The sequence below is a fragment of the Clarias gariepinus genome, chromosome 2, assembly GCF_024256425.1.
Source record: "Clarias gariepinus isolate MV-2021 ecotype Netherlands chromosome 2, CGAR_prim_01v2, whole genome shotgun sequence".
NCBI lineage: Eukaryota > Metazoa > Chordata > Actinopteri > Siluriformes > Clariidae > Clarias > Clarias gariepinus.
The window spans coordinates 39,861,796-39,884,765 of record NC_071101.1 but is presented as its reverse complement, the minus strand read 5'-3'; the positions used below and the strand labels follow the sequence as shown (position 1 = coordinate 39,884,765).

The 22,970-nt window shown below is 37.9% G+C and overlaps 1 protein-coding gene across 1 annotated transcript in view; it reads left to right on the top strand.

Annotated features, from left to right (window-relative positions):
- Nucleotides 1–3,640: 3,640 nt before the first annotated feature.
- The window catches only part of mei4 (meiosis-specific, MEI4 homolog (S. cerevisiae)), a 47,196-nt gene continuing 27,866 nt past the window's right edge, over nt 3,641–22,970 (top strand). Inside the window, exons 1-4 of the mRNA XM_053511019.1 lie at nt 3,641–3,662; nt 3,835–4,068; nt 12,671–13,173; nt 21,244–21,375. Coding sequence (XP_053366994.1) covers nt 3,641–3,662; nt 3,835–4,068; nt 12,671–13,173; nt 21,244–21,375 — 891 coding nt within the window. The remainder of the gene's footprint in view (nt 3,663–3,834; nt 4,069–12,670; nt 13,174–21,243; nt 21,376–22,970) is intronic.

The following is a 22,970-nucleotide window of genomic DNA, read 5'->3' as shown; positions in this document are numbered from 1 at the left end:
CGTAATTTTGGTAGGCTAGCCACTCCGGGGAAGGAACTATTTCAAGTTTTCTCCTATTGTGGATAATAGCTCTCATTGTGAGAATGAGAAATGGCTTTGTAACCCTTTCCAGACTGATACATGTCAATTACTTTGTTTCTCATATTATATAACAACAACGTGTAGTGAGAAGCAGTTCTGCTGGTGGAGTCATCTTCACTGTAAAAAATCTGACCTAGGGTTTACTTAAAAAAAAAATTACTGCAACAAAGTGACACCTAACATATTTCAGTAAATTTTACTACTATAATAATGAGTAAGAAACATAGGATAAATTATTTAAATGTAAGACAAAATATATATTTAATTAAAATTGTTAAGAAATACTGTTTCAACTGTCGAAAATATTATGTATTCAGCATAAATATTTTAAGCTAAATTAAATCATTTTAAGGACAATTATTTAATGATTAAATCAAGTAAAGGTAAAACTCTTTACTAGAAAAAAAAACATGTTACATTTAATGAATATCTGAGAGAAATCTGGAAGAGATTGATTTATTTTTATTGAATATCTGAGAGAAATTGACTAACATTAATTAAATATTTAAGTGAACCTCATTTACTTTTACAGATAAATCTTCATCTGAACCTAAATACAGTTAAATTAAAAATCAAATCTACTTATAATAATATTGGATGTGACTTCATTGAAACAATTGTAATATTTCTAAGTTACTTAAGTGCTTGTGCTGGGTTAGCATAAAAACAACAGGAATAGCATTTAACATTTATAACATTGATATTTATTTGCAGACACAATAAACATTCTCCAACATTTTTTTTAAGTACAGCATCAGAAGCTGGTTAAATGGACAGTAGCTGTATACTGTGTGTATCAAAAAAGAATATACTGCAAAATATGTTTCATCTGAAACATCAAGAGTTTTTATTTTAACATTAAAACTAGCAAACAGCATTATAAAACTATTACAAAGATGGGCCATATTCTTCATAAAGATACATATAATATTCTGTTACTACACATGTCCCCTTTAATTTAATATTTTATATTAAGCACAATTCAAAACACAAAAGGTAAATCTTTAAGTTAATTACTCACCTCTAGAGCAACGGTTAACTGCTGCAGTTAGACCCTCAGTGTCAAGGTCAGCTAATCGCTTGTTAAAGTGGGGGAGGGGAAGCTAACGCTAACACTCTGAAACGTTGACTAGCCCGGCTGCCTCTTTAAAGATTATTATATACTATATAACACACATTGTAATCAAATTCACACACTGAACTAACTACCATGCTAAGCTCGACGTTTAGCAAAATAACAGAGCTGACTAAGAGGACATCTTTGCTTTAGAACAGACTGAGAGGAAATAGCCTAACTGAATTTAACCACAAAATGTGTATATTTCACAACTGTCTGTAAAGAAAAAAATTAACTGCTACAAAATTAATTGTACATACTTATTACTAACTTAACAAATCTCACCTTAAGAAAAATGCAGATCCTGCAGCATGTGGCACCTTGTCCGGATGTAAAAACTTGGGCGAAAATTGTATGGCAGTAGAACCTAGTGTCTCTAAATGAGTAAAATTCACAAAATTTCTTTAGTTGTGACATGGCCAGAAAAATCTAATTAAAATTTCCCCATTTTCCCTCGCTGATTTAAACTGACAAAAATTTACTTGAAATTGAATTAATAAATAATCAGCATTTGTTTAAATCAGCTTAATTAGACTCTAGAATGCAGTTAATACATTTTATTAGGTACTTGTCACTAATATTAATTTAACAATTGTTAATTAAGCCCAGTCCCACTTTTTACAGTGTTGCTAATGATAGAGGTAAGAACCATACAGGATTGTACTAATCAATATACCCATATACTGTACGCATTTACACAGAAATGTTATAAAGATACAACGTTGATTGTGTATGAGATAGGCACATCCAGTATGTACTGTATGCAGCGGAAAACATGGTTCAGAGCTGAGGCTAGTGTGGGAGTGAAATAAAGATGTGAATTGTGGTTTTCAAAAGGAAATATGCCTCAATGGTTTTTTTTCTTTTTTTACACAGTAACTCAAGTAACCATTCTTTACAACTGTAATGGGCAGAGTAACATCCTTTATAGCAATAACTTTATGTATCGACAAAAGAGCTTAATGCTTTAATAAATGGTGTTATTTCTCTTGGTGTTATTTACTTTATTTTAAAATATATTATATTCTCTCTTCAAAATATATTTCCTTTATTTTTTAAATATATTTTAAAATAAAACTGTTTTTGTATAACAGTAACATTTAATGACATAGTTTGGGGTGACTGAGATTTATTTTATATGATTAACTATAAATCAATTACTGTTTTATGATTTTAGTGTTTTACTAAATTTAAAATAAATTGATGTTATTGGCAATCAGATTTATTTAATGAAAAAGAATATTTTTAGATGAAGAGTACAGTATATGGTCCCACCTTGATGTATGATCAAAGTGACAAGACATTTTCGGCCTTTAAAAGTGCTACAATTAAATATTAAACATCAAAGCAAGAAAATGTATGTCATCATTTAAAGTGTATACAATAAACAAGTAATGTGCCTGTTATTTTCAATTAAATGATTTTGTCTGTAACAAAACTAAATGACAGCACTTAATACCATTTTTGTAGAATAAGGTTGATGATGAGCTTTAACATTTGCAGAAGACCATATCAGGATCCATTCCTGCACAGTCAAACACATTGGATGGATCTGAGGCTATGAATGTGTGGTTCACCCAAACTGGCCAAATAAATAAATAAATAAATAAATAAATAAATAAATACATTCATTTATTTAAAAAGTGTCCTTTCGTGGCTCATCTGCCTCATGCATGAGAAACAGCAGTAACAGTTACACAATGATGTAGTTTGGGTGACATGGAATTTCATAGTATTAATTATAATAAATTATTATTTTATAATTTTAGTGTTTAAATTATTGTACAAAATATTGATGTTATTTATTTAATAAAAAATATGTCGTAAGTATATGGTTACACTTTGATGTATGATGTATGAAGTGACAAGACATTTCAGCAAAGGGTTTCATCTTGATGGGAAAGGCTTGATCTTGACTTTTTAAAAAATCCCACAATTAAGGTAAGATAAGATTATATATTGAACATTAAAGCAGTTGCAAAAGACCATGTAAGAATCCAATCCTGTACAGACAAACACATTGGAGGAATCAGACGCTATGGATGTGTGGTTCACCCAAACTGGACAAACAAACAAATAAACAAACAAACAAATAAGTGTCCTTCGTGGCTCATTTGCTTTATGACAGGTTACACAATAACCAAGCTGTAAAAACCACACACCTGGCAACCCGTCCCAAATTCACTCCACTCACACTAATTTACTAAATAGGCTAGTATACATTCTTGTGTTTGCTATAATACTTTTATATATATAATATTCGTTGAGTATAGGACGGTAGAGTGGGGGAGTGACCGTTTGTTGGCGCGCGAGGCGCTCACGTGACACCCGGTTCACACACGTTTTCTGACGTATGAGCTCCGTAACTCCACACGCTGAGAAGATGATTCATTAACGATATCATCACCTATATGAATTGATTATTAATCAGGAGCTTACAACATGGCGGATTACGGCGCTGAAGGTACACAGCGCGTGCGAGATAACCTGACTGACAGACATCTTTTTAAAAATATAATAATAATAATAATAATAATAAACGCGTTTTGACATGATGCTGGTTGTAACTCGTCAAATATCAGTGATGTGAAAAGAAATGTTTGTTTACTTCTGGATAAATGTTTGTGTGTTTAAAGCCTGGCAGTTGAGGAGAGCTAAACTCTGCGTGGCTCTGGCCGTGATAAAGAGCAGGCCTGCGGGGACGAGCGGCCGGCAACACGCCCAAGATATAGCGGATAAACTCAAACAGCGGGAGGAGAACTGGAGGAGTAGAGCAGAAGAGCTTAAAGGGGAGGTTTTAGCTCTGCAACAGGAGCTGATGCTCGGCAAACTGCTGCACAGGCAGAGACGCGGCGCGGAGACAGGGAGAGGTAGGGAGTAGTCTCGTGGAGTGACTCGCTCATTTTCTACTGGGCGCGCATGCGCAAAACATCGCAAAACCTCCGTAGGTTATGTACAGGATACAGAATAGAGCGATGACTTTTCTACTTCGAGTCATTCGTTCTTTCGTCACGTGACTCCCACTGACGCTATGCAGTGCAGTACCCGGGAAACAGGATTAAACTGTTCTCCTCAACGAATCTTCAAGTCCCGAGTCGTTCGTTCCTTTGTCACGTGACTCCCATAGACCCTATGCGGTGCAATAGATTCAATAGAACGAACGACTCAGACTGGAAGATATGAGAGGTGAGCTGCTCATTCTGTTTATTATAATATGCTTTATTATAATCCTTAGCTGCATTGTAATATTTTCATTACTGGAACTATAGCCAAAATGTGTGTATGTAGACGTGTTGGGGGTCTGTTTATTGAAAATGCAACATTTTATTTTATTTCTGATCAAAAGAACGAAATTAACTAAATGACTCAAAATGAACGAGATTCAAAGAACCGAGTCACTAAAATTATTAAAACTTCCTATCACTAGAGGTGAGGGCTGCAGACACACACACACTCTAAACAGCCATAACATTATGAAAACCTGTCTAATATTGATAAGTCCCAGCTCTTGCCATATAACAGTGATGTACTGTGTGTTCTGACACCTTTCTGTCACTTCTGTTGGATTGGGACAGCCTTGTGCATCACGGAGCCTCGGCCACCCACCGTTGGTTCACCTGTTTTCCTTCCTTGGATCACTTTTGGTTTGTCCTGACTACTGCAGACCATAAACATCAACACATCAACACAATTTGGCCCTCGTCAACGTCACTTAAATCCACATGCTTTTGCCCATTTGTTTTGCTTTTAACACATAGTTTTTGGAAAAAAAAAAAGATTTACTTGCTGCTTAATATATCCCACCCATTTCCAACCGTCATTGTAATGTGAGTTAAAAAATGTAGCTACTGTGAGAAGGGGAAAGTTGTAATGGTTAAGTAATGTAATGTAACTGGGTGAGAGCAACTCCAAAACTGTAGGTCTTGCAGGATGTTTCCAGGCTACAGTGGTCAGCACATACCAGAATACACAGTGCATTACTGTTTTGGTGGCAAAAGGGAGACCTACTCAATATTAGGCAACAGGTGGGCATGATGTTACAGCTGAACTGTGTGTGTGTGTGTGTAAATGTTATCCTGAACACCTAACATTGTAAAGATGTATTATTCAACTCATATGTTAACTCAAAGAATAATAAGTAAATATTTAAATAGATAACTGTTTTATTTTCTAAATAGGCCAACAATGATTTAGATATCAATTTGGTTTAAACTATTTGCCACCTTTAAAATTATATATAATATACATATACAGGTGTCTTAATAAATAAAAATATAATCGAAAACAATAATTCAATTTAAAACATAAACTTGATAGATATATGGATTCATTACACACAGACTGATAGACAAAGTAGTTTAAGGGTTTATTATGACTTACAGCTAATGAAAATCCCAAATTCCATGTCTCCATGAAAATTTGAATATTGTGAAAATGTTCAGTATTGGAAACTCATGGTATCACACTCTAACTCCTACTCTAACTAATTAACTCAAAACACCTGCAAAGGCCTTTAAATGGTCTCTCAGTCTGGTACAGAAGGCTACACCATCATGGGGAAGAATTTCAAGAATATTCAGGAATTTGTGGGAGATTTACAAGGAGTGGACTGCAGCTGGAGTCAGTGCTTCAAGAGCCACCACACACAGACGTATCCAGGACATGGTCTACAATTGTCGCATCACTTGTGTTAAGCCACTCTTGAACCAGAGACAACTTCAGAGGCGTCTTATCTGGGCTAGGGACAAAAAGGACTGGACTGATGCTCAATAGTCCAAAGTCCTCTTTTTAGATGAAAGTAAATTTTGAATTTCATTTGAAAATCAAGCTCCTAGAGTCTGGAGGAAGAGATGGGAGGCAAAGAATCCAAGTTGCTTGAGGTCCAGTGTAAAGTTTACACAGTCAGTGGGGGTTTGGGGAGCCATGCCAGAGGCTGGTGTTGGTCCATTGTGTTCTATCAGGTCCAAGGTGTTTAGGGACATTTTATGCTTCCCCTCTGATGACTAACTTTAGTGAGAGGCTGATTTTATTTTCCAGCAAGACTTGGCCCCTGCCCACATTGCCAGAAGTACTAATATTTGGTTTAATGATTATGGTATCCCAGTGCTTGAACCAGAATCCGTGGGCTATTATGTACAGGAAGATGTGAGACACCAGGCCCAAAAACACAGAAGAGCTGAAAGCTGCTATCAGAGCAGCCTGGACGTCCATAACACCTCAGCAGTGCCACAGACAATGCCACCTCCATGCCACGGCTCACTACTGCAAGAATTCATGCAAGGAGATTCCTGGTTAGTATTGAGTGCTGTACATGTGTTACAAAGTTGTCAATTCTCAAGAGGCGGGTGGACAAACAAAAACCTACAGATTCTGACAAACTCCAAGCACTGATTATGCAAGAATGAGCTGCCATCAGTCAGGGGATGTGGCGCAGATGTTGATTGATGGGCGAATTGTAGAGTCCTTAAAAAAGAAGGATCAACACTGCAAATATTAATTCTACTCATAAATGTAATATAATGTAATTAATATTTGTGTCATTCTCAAAAGTTTTGTCCACGGCTGTACAGGTATAATGTATATATATATATTTTTTGCGGTAATAATAATGCAGTGTTGTATTCTGTGTATGTGATGCTGCATCTCTTGATCTCTGAAGCATGTGAGCACTCAATACTCACATAAAAATGATTTGATATTTTCCTGCCTATGTGATCAATGCTTATTTGTACTGTAAGTGCTCTTTTAAGAGAGATTGTACAGTAATTGTACGTTCAGTTATGAAGTGCTTGAATGGTACGTACCTTGGCCTCGCGAGCTGCATTTTCATACAGTGCAGCACTTTCTGTGCATCTCATTAAAGCCCTGTCACAATAGCATGAATGCAATAGAAGCATGTGGTATTTATATTGGGATTCCTGTACAGTATGTATTTTTATACTTCCTGTGCCATGAATGCGTAGGCTGCTTCTAGTGCTTCTAGTTGAATACTTCTAGTGGGCACCGATTTCATTGAGATAAAGTTTATTATTATTATTTTATATAGAAAAAGCAAACTTTGTCGTGTATCGTAATAGAAACTAAGCAGATAGTATTTTACATTTGCATTTCTAAAACACATTGAAACATTTGCCTTAGAATAAATTAGTGTTTTGTGATCTGGTCCATGATGGTACTGCAGGAGGGCCGCCAGAACTAATCAGAGCTAATAAAACCATAAGCTGTAACATTTCAATTCTATTATTTTTTATTTGTCTGATTTATTTTTATAACAGAGCATATCCTATATGTCGTCGTAAACAAGGAATTATAATTTATAATTGTAACGATGCTGGTTTTGAGAGGGGCAGAACCGCGAGAGAACACTGTGCACTGTTCAGTACGGGCAGATCCGCACGCAGCCACTTCGCGAAGACCTGAACAGGCAGAGTCACGGTCATCTAGACACGTAGTTGCTATTCACCGATGCAGCAGCCGCAATCAGCACGGACTCACTATATATGGAGGAGTGTCTATTTAAGGACCTCATCATTAGGTAGCACCGGTAAGGTACAGTATCAGGGCCCAGCCAAAGAGAAAAGAAAAGCCAAAGAGAAAGCGAGCATCAAGAACAAATGCAAAGGCAAAAGATAGACCGAGTCTACAAAAAGAATTGGCGTGATGGAGAGAGAGAGGCAGGCCATCTTTCCGGTGGGCCCTCTCAGTCTCAGTTTAAGTTGAAATTTAAAAGAAACATACATATCACACATAAGCCCTCAGAAAGAGTAGACTCATTCAGAGAGGATGCTTAGAAGACAGCAGAGCTCTGTTAGTTTTTTGTTTTCAGTTTTCTTTTGTTTCTTTTTAGTTCACTAATTAATAAGTAATTTTATACATTATTTCGTTGACTCCCTCAGAAGCCCTGCATAAAAGCTCTTATAAATATTATTACATCCTGTGGTGCGGCACTCTAACCCGCACCACCTAACAATAATCATGATGACAAAAAGAAAGCTGTTGATGGAGAATCATCATTAACATCTTTATCATCCAGCGTTAGATTTTGGAGATAGGCTATATATATTTTACTGTTTGCACTCAATTTTAGACATTACGTTCAAATAAAAATTTTATGTGGCATACACAGCCATACACATGATGTGCAGTGAAATGATTAACCTCACTGGCGCCATTTTGGATGGACATCGTATGTGTATGTAGATAAATTATTTCAGACTGGGCTGTGACCTTTTTAAGTTTAAGTATGGCTAAAGTCGCATGCACGCTAAGGCAGATTCTATTCTAGAAAATAATTTTGTCCTTCTCTCAATTTTGCCCAGCCACCGACAAGCTACCCCACAGCATGATGCTACCATCACCATACTTCACCTTCCAAAGTTATTAATTGGTTAATTAGTATCTGGTTTCTTCTTTCATAAAATTTGGAGTTCAGCCCAAAAAATTTAATTTTTAATTTTTTCTTTACCTCTAAAGCTATTTTAGGGAGACCACTGGGTTTGTGATCACATCTAACGCCCTTGTAGCACAGTTAATGAGTCTGGCTGTACTACGAATTTTAGAAAAAGTCCTTTTGGTTCCAAACGTCCCAATGCACTTCTGAGAACATTCAAGGCCTTAAAGTGGCCTTGTAATTTATTCAACCTTTGTCATTTTTCTGATTCAGAATCGATTAACATTTTAGGCAAACTTACAAATCTTTAATGCTCCAAAATCTCCTGGGTCCTTAAAACCACACTGCTTCAGCCGTAAATACAAACCGCTTGGATGATTCGCAAACCCTTCAAAATCACTTCTTCTTTTTCTTTTAAAGTTTTTATGGGTGAACATACAAACTGCATATTTCCCATCTTTTGAAGGAGCAGTGATACAGTTAACTACTTACCTGGAGCATGGAACTGAAGACAAACAAGAAAGGAAAAGATTTCGAGACATAACTTTGAAACAATCAACAACACGAGCTACACAGCATTTTAATGTTTATTAGACACTTTTAGCAGTTTTCAGTCCTTGGTAACCTGTATGAAATATAACTGCTTGAGACAAATCAGACAGTAAACATTAGTGCCGTTGAAAATCACAGGGCTCAAAAGTCAAATTGAATTTACAGTCTACCTATCTATCTAATAATCACAGAGGTCTAGGTAGAGTTCCTTCGACTTCGGTTTTCTGATATGCACTGTGAATTGTGGTTGCTTTTGTAGCTGAATTTCCCCTCGGGGAGACTCCAGTCATGTCCTAGAGAAACCTTATGATAATCAAAGCAAACAGAGCGGAGCTCAGTGTGGGCTGCCTTCGGCAAGATCCTGAATATATACTGAATATATATATATATATATATATATATATATATATATATATATATATATATATATATATATATATATATTCGAATGGGAGATTTTCAAAATTTAGAAAGCTAAAACCAAATCCTATAATGCCGTAAAATATGCATCCTTTCTGATTCTACTGTATGTGATCAACCTCATGCTTGATTAGATTAGTGAGGTTGTGTAAAATATTGTGTTTTTAAACTATAATGCTCTATAATTTGTATAAACATGACTGCAATGATTTGACTCACCATTTCAGAAAGTTCTACTTATTGACCTGCATTGAGCAAAGACAACATCTACAGAGATGAGATTTAAAATAACTGGAACTGGGTTTAGAGCTGTCCAACCGGTTAGTACTGAACCATCACCTTCTCTAAAGAAATGTGGACAGAAAACAAATAAGAAAGTCAATGCTGTAGAGTCAGAAATCCCTAATAGAAATCAGAGCTACGCTATATCGCCAAAAGTATTCACTGGAGCTGTGCCCCATCTGCCAATTCTTAATCTGTAGGGTTTAATATGATGTTGGCCCCGCCCCCCTTTGCAGCTATAACAACTTCAACTCTTCTAAGAAGGCTTAGGAATGTGTTTATGGGAATTTTTGACCATTCTTCCAAAAGCGCATTTGTAAGGTCAGACACTGATGTTGGACGAGAAGGCCTGGTTAGCAGTCTCAGCTCTAATTCATCGCAAAGGTGTTCTGTCAGGTTGAGGTCAGGACTCAAGTTCTTCCACACCAAGCTCACTTATTCATGACTTGGATGGACCTTGCTTTGTGCACTGGTGCGCAGTCATGTTGGAACTCGTGTGGGTTTTTTTTTCTTTCAGGAATTGGGCTCGGCCCCTTTTAGGGCTGTAGCTATCGAATAGTTTAGTAATCGAGTATTCTACCAAAAATGTAATCGATTAATCGAGTAATCGGATAAAATGTACTTTTGCTTAATTTAACAGCATTTAAATTTTTATTTTTTGAATGGATACAGCATTTTATTAAAAATAAACATTGTCATTATTCACAATACAAGGAATACCTTATACCCCTATCTCACTTATGTGTTTAGACTCGCAGTGAGATGCGGTGTTAGGTGCCATGAGCCGCCGCGACTGCCCGCCGAAGTTCCACGAAGTTTTGCAAGGTCCGCCAAAAAAATTAAACATGTTTAAACATGTTTTTAAGGTGGCTTAAACATGTTTAATTTTTCGTGCAGAAAGATGGAAACGTAATCGCAGCGCCAAAACTCATGAATCATGAACTCGTGAATCATGATGCATGGTACTTCCGGGAATCGCGCGAAACCTATTAAAGTATTAAAGGTATTAAAGTTGCCTGAGAAGAATTAAGTGCATTACAGTGCCATACATTTTTATTTTAAAGCCTTTTCTCAGATGCAAAAACTAAAAAAAAAGGTATTTTATATGACTTTTAAGTATTTTTAAGTATGATAAAGTATCAAAAGAACTAAGGCACACATTGAAATAAATAATTATACAAAAACACTAAGGTGTGCAACTAAACTTTCAGAACTAAAAGTTTCAAAATCTACATCTCAGGCATAACATACCAAAGCCTTTACTGACCATTTCTGTCGTTTTCCCTTGCTAGTTTCTTCATCTCTTGGCTCGCTGATAATTTTATCGCTCCCTTCCATTTTTAAGCCCGCAACAGAACGCGCCATCAAATCAACACACAGCTAACTGTTTGCGTCTCCTTCCACTTTGTGGGTGACGTAAGCGCTTCTTCTTCGTTGGTGTTTACTGGCAGCTGGCATCCGGAAGTGCATTTTATCAAAAGTGCGCTGTCAACAAAAACAATGCAAGCTTTTAAAATCAATTTATCGAAGCTTTGAGGCAGAAGATTTTGCCTCGATCAGTTTTTGTAATCGAATATACTCGAGGAATCTTTTCAGCCCTAGCCCCTTTACTTTCAGTAAAAGTAACTTTTAAAGCTTCAGCATACCAAGACATTTGGACAATTTTATGCTCCCAGCTTTGTGGGAACAGTTCAGGGACGTCCCCTTCATGTTCCAACGCACCATGACTGCGCATCATATTAAACCCAATGGATAAAGAATCGGAATTTCATATCCATATGAAGGCAGGCAAGCGAATACTTTTGGCAATGTAGTGTGTCTTAATAATGAAAGTAAGATCATTTCCACTCACACAGTGTAATAAAACTAAACAGCTGTGTAGCCATAAGAAAATCACTTGTTAGTGAGACTCATCAGGAAAACGGCTGGTTGTGTGTCTGCTGTATCTGCTGGTCTCTAGCATCAGCTTTTACAATTGCTTTCAAAGCTAAAGTCGTGACTATGTTTTTGTGTCGAACAACAGTCTAAACACTTTTTTTGTACTAAATCTTTGTTTAGCGAAGCACCCTGCACACTGACATCTCATCCACTACTTTTCCCTCCTTCAGGAGGAAGATAAATGTGCAGGAACATGATTATAGGATGGTAATGACTTAACAAGAATGTTTACTTGGTAATGGACTTCATACTCGTATTCTCTGCGGCCCGCTTGTTGTTGATTACAACATTGGCTCTGTAATGGATCGCAGTGTACATCGTAGTTTACTATCTTCACATCACATCTTTATAATGCTGATTCTCTGGAAAGTAGTGTTGTATAGCTGCTAAAACTAGAATGGAAACGCAATAATGAAATAAGGACATTTCCACTTATGAGGAATCTTGTTTTTCGATTGTAAATATAAGGCAAATTTTATCATCATGTATGTAACAATGCGAAAGTAATGTAATCGAAAAAGGAGACGATTTGCTCACATAACCCAACTACCAGAACGGCGAACTGTGTTACCTGGTGCAGTTTTATTAAATCTCTCTCAGAAATGATCTGCCACTTTTTTTTAACGCGTTCCCCATTCACTATCACTTTCGTCTGAGTGTAAATAAAACTAAACTTTGAATACGTCCTTTTTACTACTGGGAACACGTGCAGCTGGAGCTGTGCCCCGTCAACAAATGCGCACACGCGTTCAAATTATAAGTACTGTATATTTTGCCGCATGTATCTTTACGCATAATTTTTATGAAAAACACTACAGTGGCATCAGACCCAATTAAAATGTTCTTTTAAAATGTTTAATTAAAATGTCCAGACTTCGATCTCCTTCCAGGTGAAGATGTGCTAAAGCTCCTCTCCCAGGATCTCCCAGAAGCCCAGCTTTCGGGAAACGACTCCGGTTGCGACACCCAGACCCTTTCCTTGACGCCTGACCCCGCCGACACTCCCGTCTCCTCCACACTCCCTACATCCACCCGGCCATGTCAGTCATCATTCCTCAGAGATACCCGAGAATGTGTACTCTCTAAACACATGCAGTTTCTGCACAACCTAAGTGCATTACGTGGGTCAGGGAGAAATAAACACATCGACAGTGAGGACGCGGTTATAGAAGACACAGCTCTTAACATGATGGAATCTGTAGTGGAGGCGCACCGAGAGGCCGGAGGAGGAAGATTAGGAGACGTTTCTCAGCTGGATCGCTTCGTCCAGGCTTCACGCTTGGCCGCGCAGGCCCTGGAGAGGGTAGTCGGCAAGCAGAAAGTTTTGGAAAGAGCAGAAGAGCTGCTGGAGGAGCTGCTCGAGCTGCTGCTCAGCAGTAGTCAGCTTAATAAGGTTGGTGATGTTCTGGCTTAGTTTGATTGTATTCATATTTATATGGTATGTATATATGAGCAACAGTAGAGATATTAATACTGTAACAGTCTATTGCTGTGCTTGTTTATTTCCACACCATATGATGATGGCAGAAATGTGATCTTACAATGATTAACGTTGCATGTTTTATTTCTTTCACTGTTCTGCACCAAACGTCACGTTTCTAACTCCAGTCCCAAAGCCTTGAAATTACCAAGCTAGCATGGGACCTACCTGCTCATGTCAAGTGAGACAAATAGGATCCACGTTATTTGAGGACGTTCCCCTTGGATGTCTAACAAAAGCACAGTGTTTATTCCTCTCTTCCCCCCGCCCTCTCTTCATTTCCTTCTCATAATATTTCCGCGTAAAAGCCTCATCATTTTAGATACTCATTTCGACTTAGTATCTCATAATGCATGTCAGCTGAACACCTGAAACCAGAACCAAGAACAGATGGTGTATAATGGTTCAGTCTTTCCCACAGGGCTGAAAATATACTTGCAGTGGTAGAGAGCAGAATGGTAGCCTGCCCAGACACAAAAGTGGTCCATTACGTACAACAAACAACAGATACATCTAGATTTTAACACGATATTTTCCTTTATTCGATCCCTTCCATTCATCTAGCCATATGTGAAGAGTAAGACGAGGTAAAAAAAAAAAAAGTTGAGACCTAAGTACTCTTTGGTGCACAGGTGCACTGTTTGTCAGAGCATGTATTCCTTAAAAAAAGCAGAGCAGTTTTGGACAGGTTTTGCTATGTCACTATGTTTTAATAAATAAATAGGGGTCAGGATTGTGCAATATAGAGTGACAGACTTTTTCAGCACAATCGAAGCAATATGATTAACTTAATTCAATTTCATTTTAACCACCTATATAAAGCAAAGAATAAAAAAATAAACAGGTCTTAGAGACAAAGATCATTCATTTACTCATCATCTATATCTGTATAGGTATAATCCTGTATTCAGAGTCACGGGGGCCTGGAGCCTATCCCAGGAGACTTAGGGCACAAGGCGGGGTACTCCCTGGACAGGTTGCCAATCCATCGCAGGGCACACACACATAACTACATTCACACACTACGGGCGATTTGAGAATGCCAATTAACCTTACCTAAATGCCTTTGGACTGTGGGAGAAACCCAACAAGCACGGGGAGAACATGCAAGCTCCATGCACACAGAAACAGAAATCGAGCCTGGCTGGAAATCGAACCCGGACCCTGGAGGTGCAAAGGCGACAGTGCTAACCACTACACCACCAGCTGCCTAGACCAAAATTTTTACCAAAGTTTATATAAAAAACCCAGATTCATAAGATGACATGTTTTGTGGTTGTTTCTGTGACTAATAATAGCAATAATAATAATGATAATGTGTGTCTACATTTTTGCAAAGCCATTCCCATATTCTGATAGAAGTAAAATTGACATATTTTAAAAGTAATGGCTCTAAATGAAAGATTAGAAAACATAAATGCACAGTTTGTTGAGTAAGGACCTTCTATGCAGGTGTGTTGTTGATCTGTTCCGCTTGACTTTTAAGGGTTAATCTTCCTGGATTTTTAAAAGAGAAGTGTCTCTGCACAGCACATGCGCCCTCCTTTTTCGTTTTTAATTCTTTTTACGGCAGCTGGAATCGACTGCAGTTACTGCCTCTCAGTACACCGCTCTCGGGGTAGCAGAATAAACTGGTACAGTCCACTACTAGTTAAACGATTACCTCATTACCTCACACAGATTTTTAAAGAGAGTGACCAAATGACCTTCAATATAACACTTTATGTGTGGGGAAACACTGTGGTTTTAGGATCTTGTCCTATTTTTTTCCTAAAAACTACACATATATAATACACCACACTACACATCCATCTAATCAACATTGCAAATGATGATTGGCTGCCATGACCTGTGACCTTCACACCATTAGTTATTGCTAAAGGGCGAAGTAATGCTGCTAAATGCCCCATTTCTCTAGTAAACCACAAGCCCAATCATTCACTATGGACAATTTGGAAAAGCCAATTAGTCTTTGGACTGCGGAGAGTGCGGACTCACCAAGCATGAGAAGAAAGTGCCCGCAGACTGGAAGCTGTAAGAGGCCAGAGACTTTTCACAACATGACCATTCAAACGATTCAATCATACAGATTTGAAAAGTTGGAGGAGTTCGAACATGTTATGCTTGGCTGGAGTTGCAAGTTAACGAGGCTGAAAGGCAGCACATTACTTCAGTAGTGTAACAAGACCGACCATGGGAAAAAAAATAAAGCATGTACTTGGAAAGGGCGAATTGACGTAGGCAGAATCTTTATCTTCTCCTGATTCTATCATTGCTGATGCAGCGTACTGTGTTTGCCCTCTCGACAAAAAGCCAGAAAGACTTTCAACTATGACGTGTTTCTCTTGTCACATGCTTGAACCCCATTCAATTCTGACAAGCATCTTTCACACTGGATGACCAAAAGTATGTGCACACCAGACCATCACACCAGTATGTGGTCTTTCCCCAGAATATTTCAACAAAGTTAGAAGCTCCCTTTACTGGAACTACAGTATGTACATGCACCAGTGCATTAAGGTATTTTTTCCTGTGTCAGTTGAAAATCTTCTTAAAATAGTGGCAACCAATTGTGCAAACTGATGTACACCCAACTAAAACCACCTGTCTCCTATTGGGTAGATCCCCTTTGTACCACTTAAGGTATGGACTCCGCAAGACCTCTGCAAATGTGCTTGGGACCAGATTGAACTAGCCATATGTCTAACCAGAACAGGATTGAACATATTTTGAACATACAACTCAATTAAGCTCAGTGGGAAGTTTCATATGATTCTCTGGTCTTGGAAATGCATTTTTTGCATGAAACAAGTGTGGAATTTGTTCTGGTTACTTACATTATACTTGCATTCTTGGTGGCAAACTTCACAGGAACACTTTGGAAGAACCAAGACCTATTGTGATGTACATCAGGTGTATGCACCTGAATTTTGATTTAAGACAGACTTGAACTATCCCTTTAAGCAGTTCTTCTTTCTTGGGGAGATCTTAAACGCTGTACACCTGCCCTGTGTGCAGACAGTCGGTTGTCTATAACTAGAAGTATCACATGCTGTTTATGTTTCTAGCCTGGCCAGGTCATGTACAGTAGCTTTCTCCTTTATAACATCCAGCCATTTCTTTTCACATACTGTAGGCCACTCTTCTGAGAAACCTTAAGGATTAGACAACTGAGAACAGATCAACCCAGGGTACATGAAGGTGCTGGTCAAATGTTCTGTACCCCATTGTTTCATACACCAGTGATCATCAAGCTTCATTTGAAGGAAGACGAAAGAAAGGCATGCGGTAAAAATACTGGAAAGTTCTGGATTTAGTACCCATGTGGTGGACCGAATGAACGTCCCTGGCTTTTGGACAATCTAAGTCAGTGGCTTCCTTCAAACGAAGACTGATAAGGCTTCACTAAACACTCAAGAACAGAAATATAATGTATTGGCCCAACCTATGAGCTCCAGAACAAGTTGTTGTCAGTTGTTGAGACAGAAAATCATTGGTGCTCATGTTGGTGAAGTACTCGTGACATCACTGCTTTCAGTGGAAGATGTATTACGATTTTAGTGGCTTTTCAGCTTAGTTTTTTTTTTTTAGCATATCAAAGAATTGAATTTGTAATGTGTAATAGAATTTAAACTTGTACAAGTAATTGGAGCAAATCAGTAGCCTGAGACAAGCAGGTCTCATGTCCAGGCCGTTATTTTTTTCATTGTTGCCTGAAGGATAAATAAGCTCATCAATCAGAGCAAGAAAGAAAATAAACCCTACTTCCTATTGATTGCAGCCTTGTCCATGCATCAACCGAGAAACAACTTGGCTGTCGGGAGAACAATTTTGACTAGATGGTTTAATCAGACCTGGACAAATAACAGACGGAGGAACAACATGCAGTGAGCTTGCGGTTAAACATATCGAGAAAAAATAAAGAAGCCAGGCAGACTCTTTTTTTTTTCTCTTAATACACCACAGCTCATAGCTGTAAAGTTCACTGACGAATTGATAACCTTTTCTCGCGATCAAAAATACCATGACTGGATGCTGAAAGAAAAAAAATGATTCCACATAGACTGGTGGCCAAAATATTGGGGCAAGGGAAATTCAATGTTTTCAAAAATTAAAATCAATTCTTCATGCAATAATTTTCTATACAACTGTCAACCTTTGGTATGTAGTCTTTTATTCTTTAAAACCTGCTGGACCCAGCTGACAATAGAGTCAAATAGATGTTGATAGTACTCTGGGGTCACTTGTTCAATCCCTGTCTGCTTCCAGAAGGTCATGGACAGAAGAGGTTTCCTGTCTGCTACTACTTTCTTCACTACTATCTGTCAGTTTTCTATTGGATTTAAGTCTGTAATCATAGGGAGAACTATACTACATAGAATATGTTGTCCTAATACTTTTGGCCACCACTATATAATCATATAAATTGTGCTTGTGCATTATAGATATTTTTCCCCATATCACCATTTTTCATTTTCCACTTGAAATTGAGTGTGTTTTGCGTTTAAGCGTGGTTTCATTTCCGGTAACCATGGCACCATCTTCATTCCCTCCGTCAGGCTCGATGCCTATAATGATTACTGTGACCTGAGAACGAGGTGACCTTTGCAGTCCGTCACAGGAAATCACAGCCCTGTCATAGTGAGCGGTTTTAACCACCATCATTAACAATCCTACGTATGAAGCAGCACACACTTCAGTGCACCTTGATTGAAAGTTGTGTCGATGTGATGTAATCCCATGTGACTGAGTCCCAGTTCAGATGTCAACCATGTCCAGCCTCGCTAATGCCGTATTTCTTGAACTTGAATGTCATGACGTTGCATCTTTGCAATAGCTCTAGCACCACATGCGCATCCAAATGAGGTCAGTGCTGACGTGAGTGCTGCAGTTTTCTGCAGTAATAAATATTTAGATATTTTTTTTATCATGTACAATAATAATGTAAGTCCAGGACAGAGAGAAGTCTGAACGATGATTGACATTTTATCAATGATACAAATTATATATGGTACATTTAAAACTATTAGGAGAGACTATAGGCTGCATTTATCTCTTACACAGCTCCTTATTAAAAGTTAAAGAAGGCTAGGAAAGACATTAACTCTTAGCTGATACTTAGTAGTTTTTAATAATTTACAGTAGCTCTTGAAAATTGAGCTCGGCAGGTTTGCATATTGATCACATCCTCTTATATGAGGTATTGGGAGGAATCAGATTGATTTTTTCAAGTAAAAGAACAAAAGGCAGCCTATTGCACAAAAATTACCTTTTAGTTTACACAAAACAAATCAAATCAACCTAAAGAAACAATTTTTAGTCTTAGCAGCTTTGAATCATTCCCACGATTTAGGCTATATTTATGATTTACAGTATATTGGCACATAAATAAAATGGTTTGATAATTGTACACGACAAGTTTTCCTTAAAAAAAAAACAAAGAAAACATCCCGAATCCCCAGCAGGTTGAGTGGACGCAGGTGGAGGCTGAATGCTCGCGAATGAAGCAGCAAATAATGTGCCGTAAAAAAACTCGTCCCCTTGTCTAAGAGGGAAGCGGGCTGATTGGATAGCAGCTCGCTTACAATAACACTGTAACTCTTTTTAACTTGACATGTCATTTCCTGAGTCTGGGATCTGCATGTCTTTGTGGTTATCAAGAGCTTTGAGATTAGGCTTCATGGTTCTATTAGGACTGACACCGCGAGCGTGATGAACATACACAATAAGCTTGGTGTTCTTAATCATTCAGCAGGAACAGATTCGTCTCCTAAAGTTAAAGAGTCAAGATTCAGTTGAGCTCGGAGTAGCGAATGAAAAAAAAAATGTTGGAAAAAAAAATTAATTTTAGCAGGTTCCTCGTTCAACTGGTTGTTAGCTCATATAAATGATACAAAGCGTTTGTGTAAGAGCTGTGCAACTACTGCGATTACACAATTCAGTCATTCATTTGTTGGTCGATTTGATTTGAATCATTAAGTCAATTTTTTAAGCAGAATCGAGTTGAACCTTTTTAAATGATTTTGGTAAACTCCCAACTGATAAATGCTTAAATATATAGCTATATAAAATATATACAGAAAATACAAACCTCTTGCATCTTTCACAAATCCTCATGTTTTGTGAGAGTATTGCGTCTTGACTTTTTGAGTTTATGAGTTTTCAATGTTTAATGGATTTTAATGTTTATTAAATACTTTTTGTAGTTTTTAATACCTCAAAATCAAACAGTAAACATTAGGGCTGCTGAATCAAATTTAAAAAAGCCAAAAAAAAAAAAAAATACCACAGCTTTAATATCCGGGTTGCCAGGTCTCCCAAAAACTCCACGAAAATGTACAAAGCTTAAAAACAAAATGTGCGTGCATTTCTTATGTGTACTATTAGATCTTTCACACTTGCTTCACTTTTTCTTTTGAATTGTGTTTCAGTTTTATTATACAGAACATTTTGCTGGTTAAATGTTACTCCCAAGAATCTTATAAGAAAAAAAGAAAAAACTAAATATAAGGTTACACACCTGTACAAATATTGTGTATTGACAAAAAAGAAGATAAAGGGTGAGGAGTGATTTCTTATTTTAGGTAGGGTTTTTTTGTTTGCAAGTCATTTCAATTCTTTCACTTTCCCAGCGTTTCATTAAACCAGTGACATTCTCTGATGATGAGCATGGGATTGGAAATTTCTTTGCTTTCTCCTGTTTCATTTCCTCGTCATTTGCAAGGCTTCCCCTTTCATCCGTCAGCACTGCGGCCGTGTGGCTCGCTGATGCCCCCGTGTTTATTTACATTTTTAAAGAATTTATTTTTAGCTCGTTTTTAGAAATGGTCCGTTTTTAGAAATTTTGGTCTATCTGTTTGTGCACGCATCATGTAACAACTACTGAATGAATTTTAATAGGGTTTTTATAGAAAATATATGCTTCTTTAAAATGGAATGGAAAACGCACTTATTTTAAAAAAAAGAAAAAATTTGACCTTGAAAATATCATTAGATGGCGCTGCACATTTTTTTAATTCATGCTTATGAGTGCGCAATTAAAATCTAATTAATAAATGCAATCGTGCACCTTTTATACCGCGCACTGCACGGTAAGACATAAAAGTTTTGTTCATTCCAAAATTCAACAGATTTCGCCGTATTATTATTATTATTTTTACGCACTCATGGGCGTGCAATTAAATTCCACGACGTTGTGGGCACATCTAGTATTAAATAAACGTCCTATAATTAGCGCTCATTGTATGCCTGTAGGTGGTTTGGCCTTTTTGTTCAAGTTCGAGCTGTGACCTTTAAAAGCCACTTTAGCCTCAGTCTCAGAAAACTCACTGCTGTGTTGTGTTGAATTATATGTAAAAATAAAAAATAAAAAAACGTTAAGACACACGAGCATTGCAATGTTCTCAGTTACGTAAGGCCCCCTTTTTTTCCCCCTCCCCATCATCAGCCGTCCCTGTTTGTTCAATAGGAAATCGAACGGGTTCTTATCGCCCCTCAGGTGCTCAGTTCGCAGTGTCGATTTACCCCCGGTGCATTTACGGCTGCCACAAACCTTTTAGAGGTGTTTTTTTAAATATAGATATATATGCAGAATCTCACTCTTTCTCTCCTAGCTCATTTCTGAATGGCGCCATGGGCAACTAATAGCTCAGAGAATGGCCTGTTTTAAAATGCATAGAAAAAAATAAATGTAGCCTTTTGCTATGGTTGGAAGTGGTATTCATGACAGATCTAATGCTTCGGAGAGAAATGATTCAGATAGGTTCTACGTAAGTCGGTGCGCCTGCATTCACGCAGCCGTTTCTATACGACTTTAGGCATGTGGAAAGCATATTTGTCACATTGCAATAATTGCCTGACTTTTTTTTTTTTACACGATTCATAACTGATTCAGAGTTGAGTTGTGTCTCTGTGATTTGTCTGTTCAGAGAGGTAATTTTTTTTTGTCAGTGATGTCTTGTTTTGTCTTGTTTTTCCTTGCAGTTTGCGGTGCAGGGCAATCTTTCGGAGTGTCTGATCTGTCTAGGAGGCGCCAGCGCGCTCAGATCTCTACTAGTTCAACTCGTGCTTTCCCGCATCGTCTGCTTAGCTGAGGATCTCTGGAACGCCTGTCAGGTAAGACCACTCGTCAGGGCTTTATTTACATTTGCCTAAAAGAAACTGGGCCAAAGGATGGAGTTCCATTTTTTGAATGCTGAATATATGAGAGCTGATTTATAAAAGGGGGTGCGTTCAAGTCAGTCTGGGACTTTCCAGGATACCATTTCTTATGAACGAAGGCACACAGGACGTTGATGAGACTCTTTGCCGCAGTAACCAGAGCCGGTTCAGAGCCCACTGCATCTGTTCCAGTGAAGGAAACGGCTGAGCTTTCAAAATTGATGGATAACTTGCTGCATGTCTGTGGGAACTGTACACACAATCATTCACCGACATCACTTAAATGTTACAGAAGCTCGTCTGGAAGTTATTTCTACATCCACCATACTGTCCTGACCTTGCTTAAAGACATTTCCACATGTTTGGTCTATTAAAGGAGTTCCTGGGAGGCCGGCGTTTCAGACATGAGTCAGACAGGAAATCCGATCATACTGAGAAAACGTTCTACCTTGAGGGTATCCAAACACTAGTGTAACACTGGGATAAGTATATTAATGTAGTAGGGGATTATATAGAGAAATAAAAGGAGTTTTTACTTTCATAACTGCGTCCTGCTATTCTGTACCTGTTTGACTCGAACGGCCCCAATTGACACACTATTTTCAAATTCATCTTGTTTTTACCTACTGTAAAACATAACCCTCTAAATTCCCTCCACTAGTTACAACAAAAGCAATAACAACAACAAAAATAGCTTAATCAAATATAATGAGCTCACTGGTGCTGTTTTACTTGAAAAAGAAAATCCATCCTTTGACGGTTCTGAATACAGAGGGTTAATAACACAATCATTTAGTGAGAAACTCACATCTAACTAACAAAAACATTCTGACTGCAATATTGTTGTTAGTTTTACATGCGCATTGCAGTTAATGTGATGCCTGTTACTCATGTCTGAGTGGCGATGATATCTTTTGACCCATTACGTCTGATAGTTACGTCTATCAGCATTTCTTCTAAATATCCTTTTCCGGGTTTTTATTTTTATGTTTTCGCCCTCATGCCTCTGCGGTTTACCAGGATTGACCCCATTTTAACTAGGCGTTAAAGTTCCTCAACGTCGAGCATGACGCGAGTTGCAAATCATGGATCAGGAGGAATGCGGGAAGCTGCGTTTTCATGACTGTTTGCGCAGCGTGTCGCCTGAGTTTACATTAAAAGTGAGAGTGTAAAAATGAAAACAGGCAAGGAAATAGGACACGAGAATCATCTCCCACTGAGCTCCACTCTGGTAGGAAACTTGTCACATACAGTACTTTGGAATGAGGAAGCAGCCAAACACAGTGCACTCTCTACAGACTCTGAAAGCGCACTTATGATCCGTAGCCCGGGTGACTGAGAGAACCTGAGATGCTGGTGGTTTGTGTCACTTTTTCTTTGGAAAGTTTTGGTAAAAAAGAGCTTTCTCTCCAAAAATAACTGTAGTATGAGTGCATGTGTGCAAATATACTGGAAGTGCTGAGTAGCTGGCAAGCAGGTATACCGCGGACAGACCGAGAGCCGCACGGCTAAACCAGGTTAGCAAGAGAGAGAGATCCACATCACGCTGA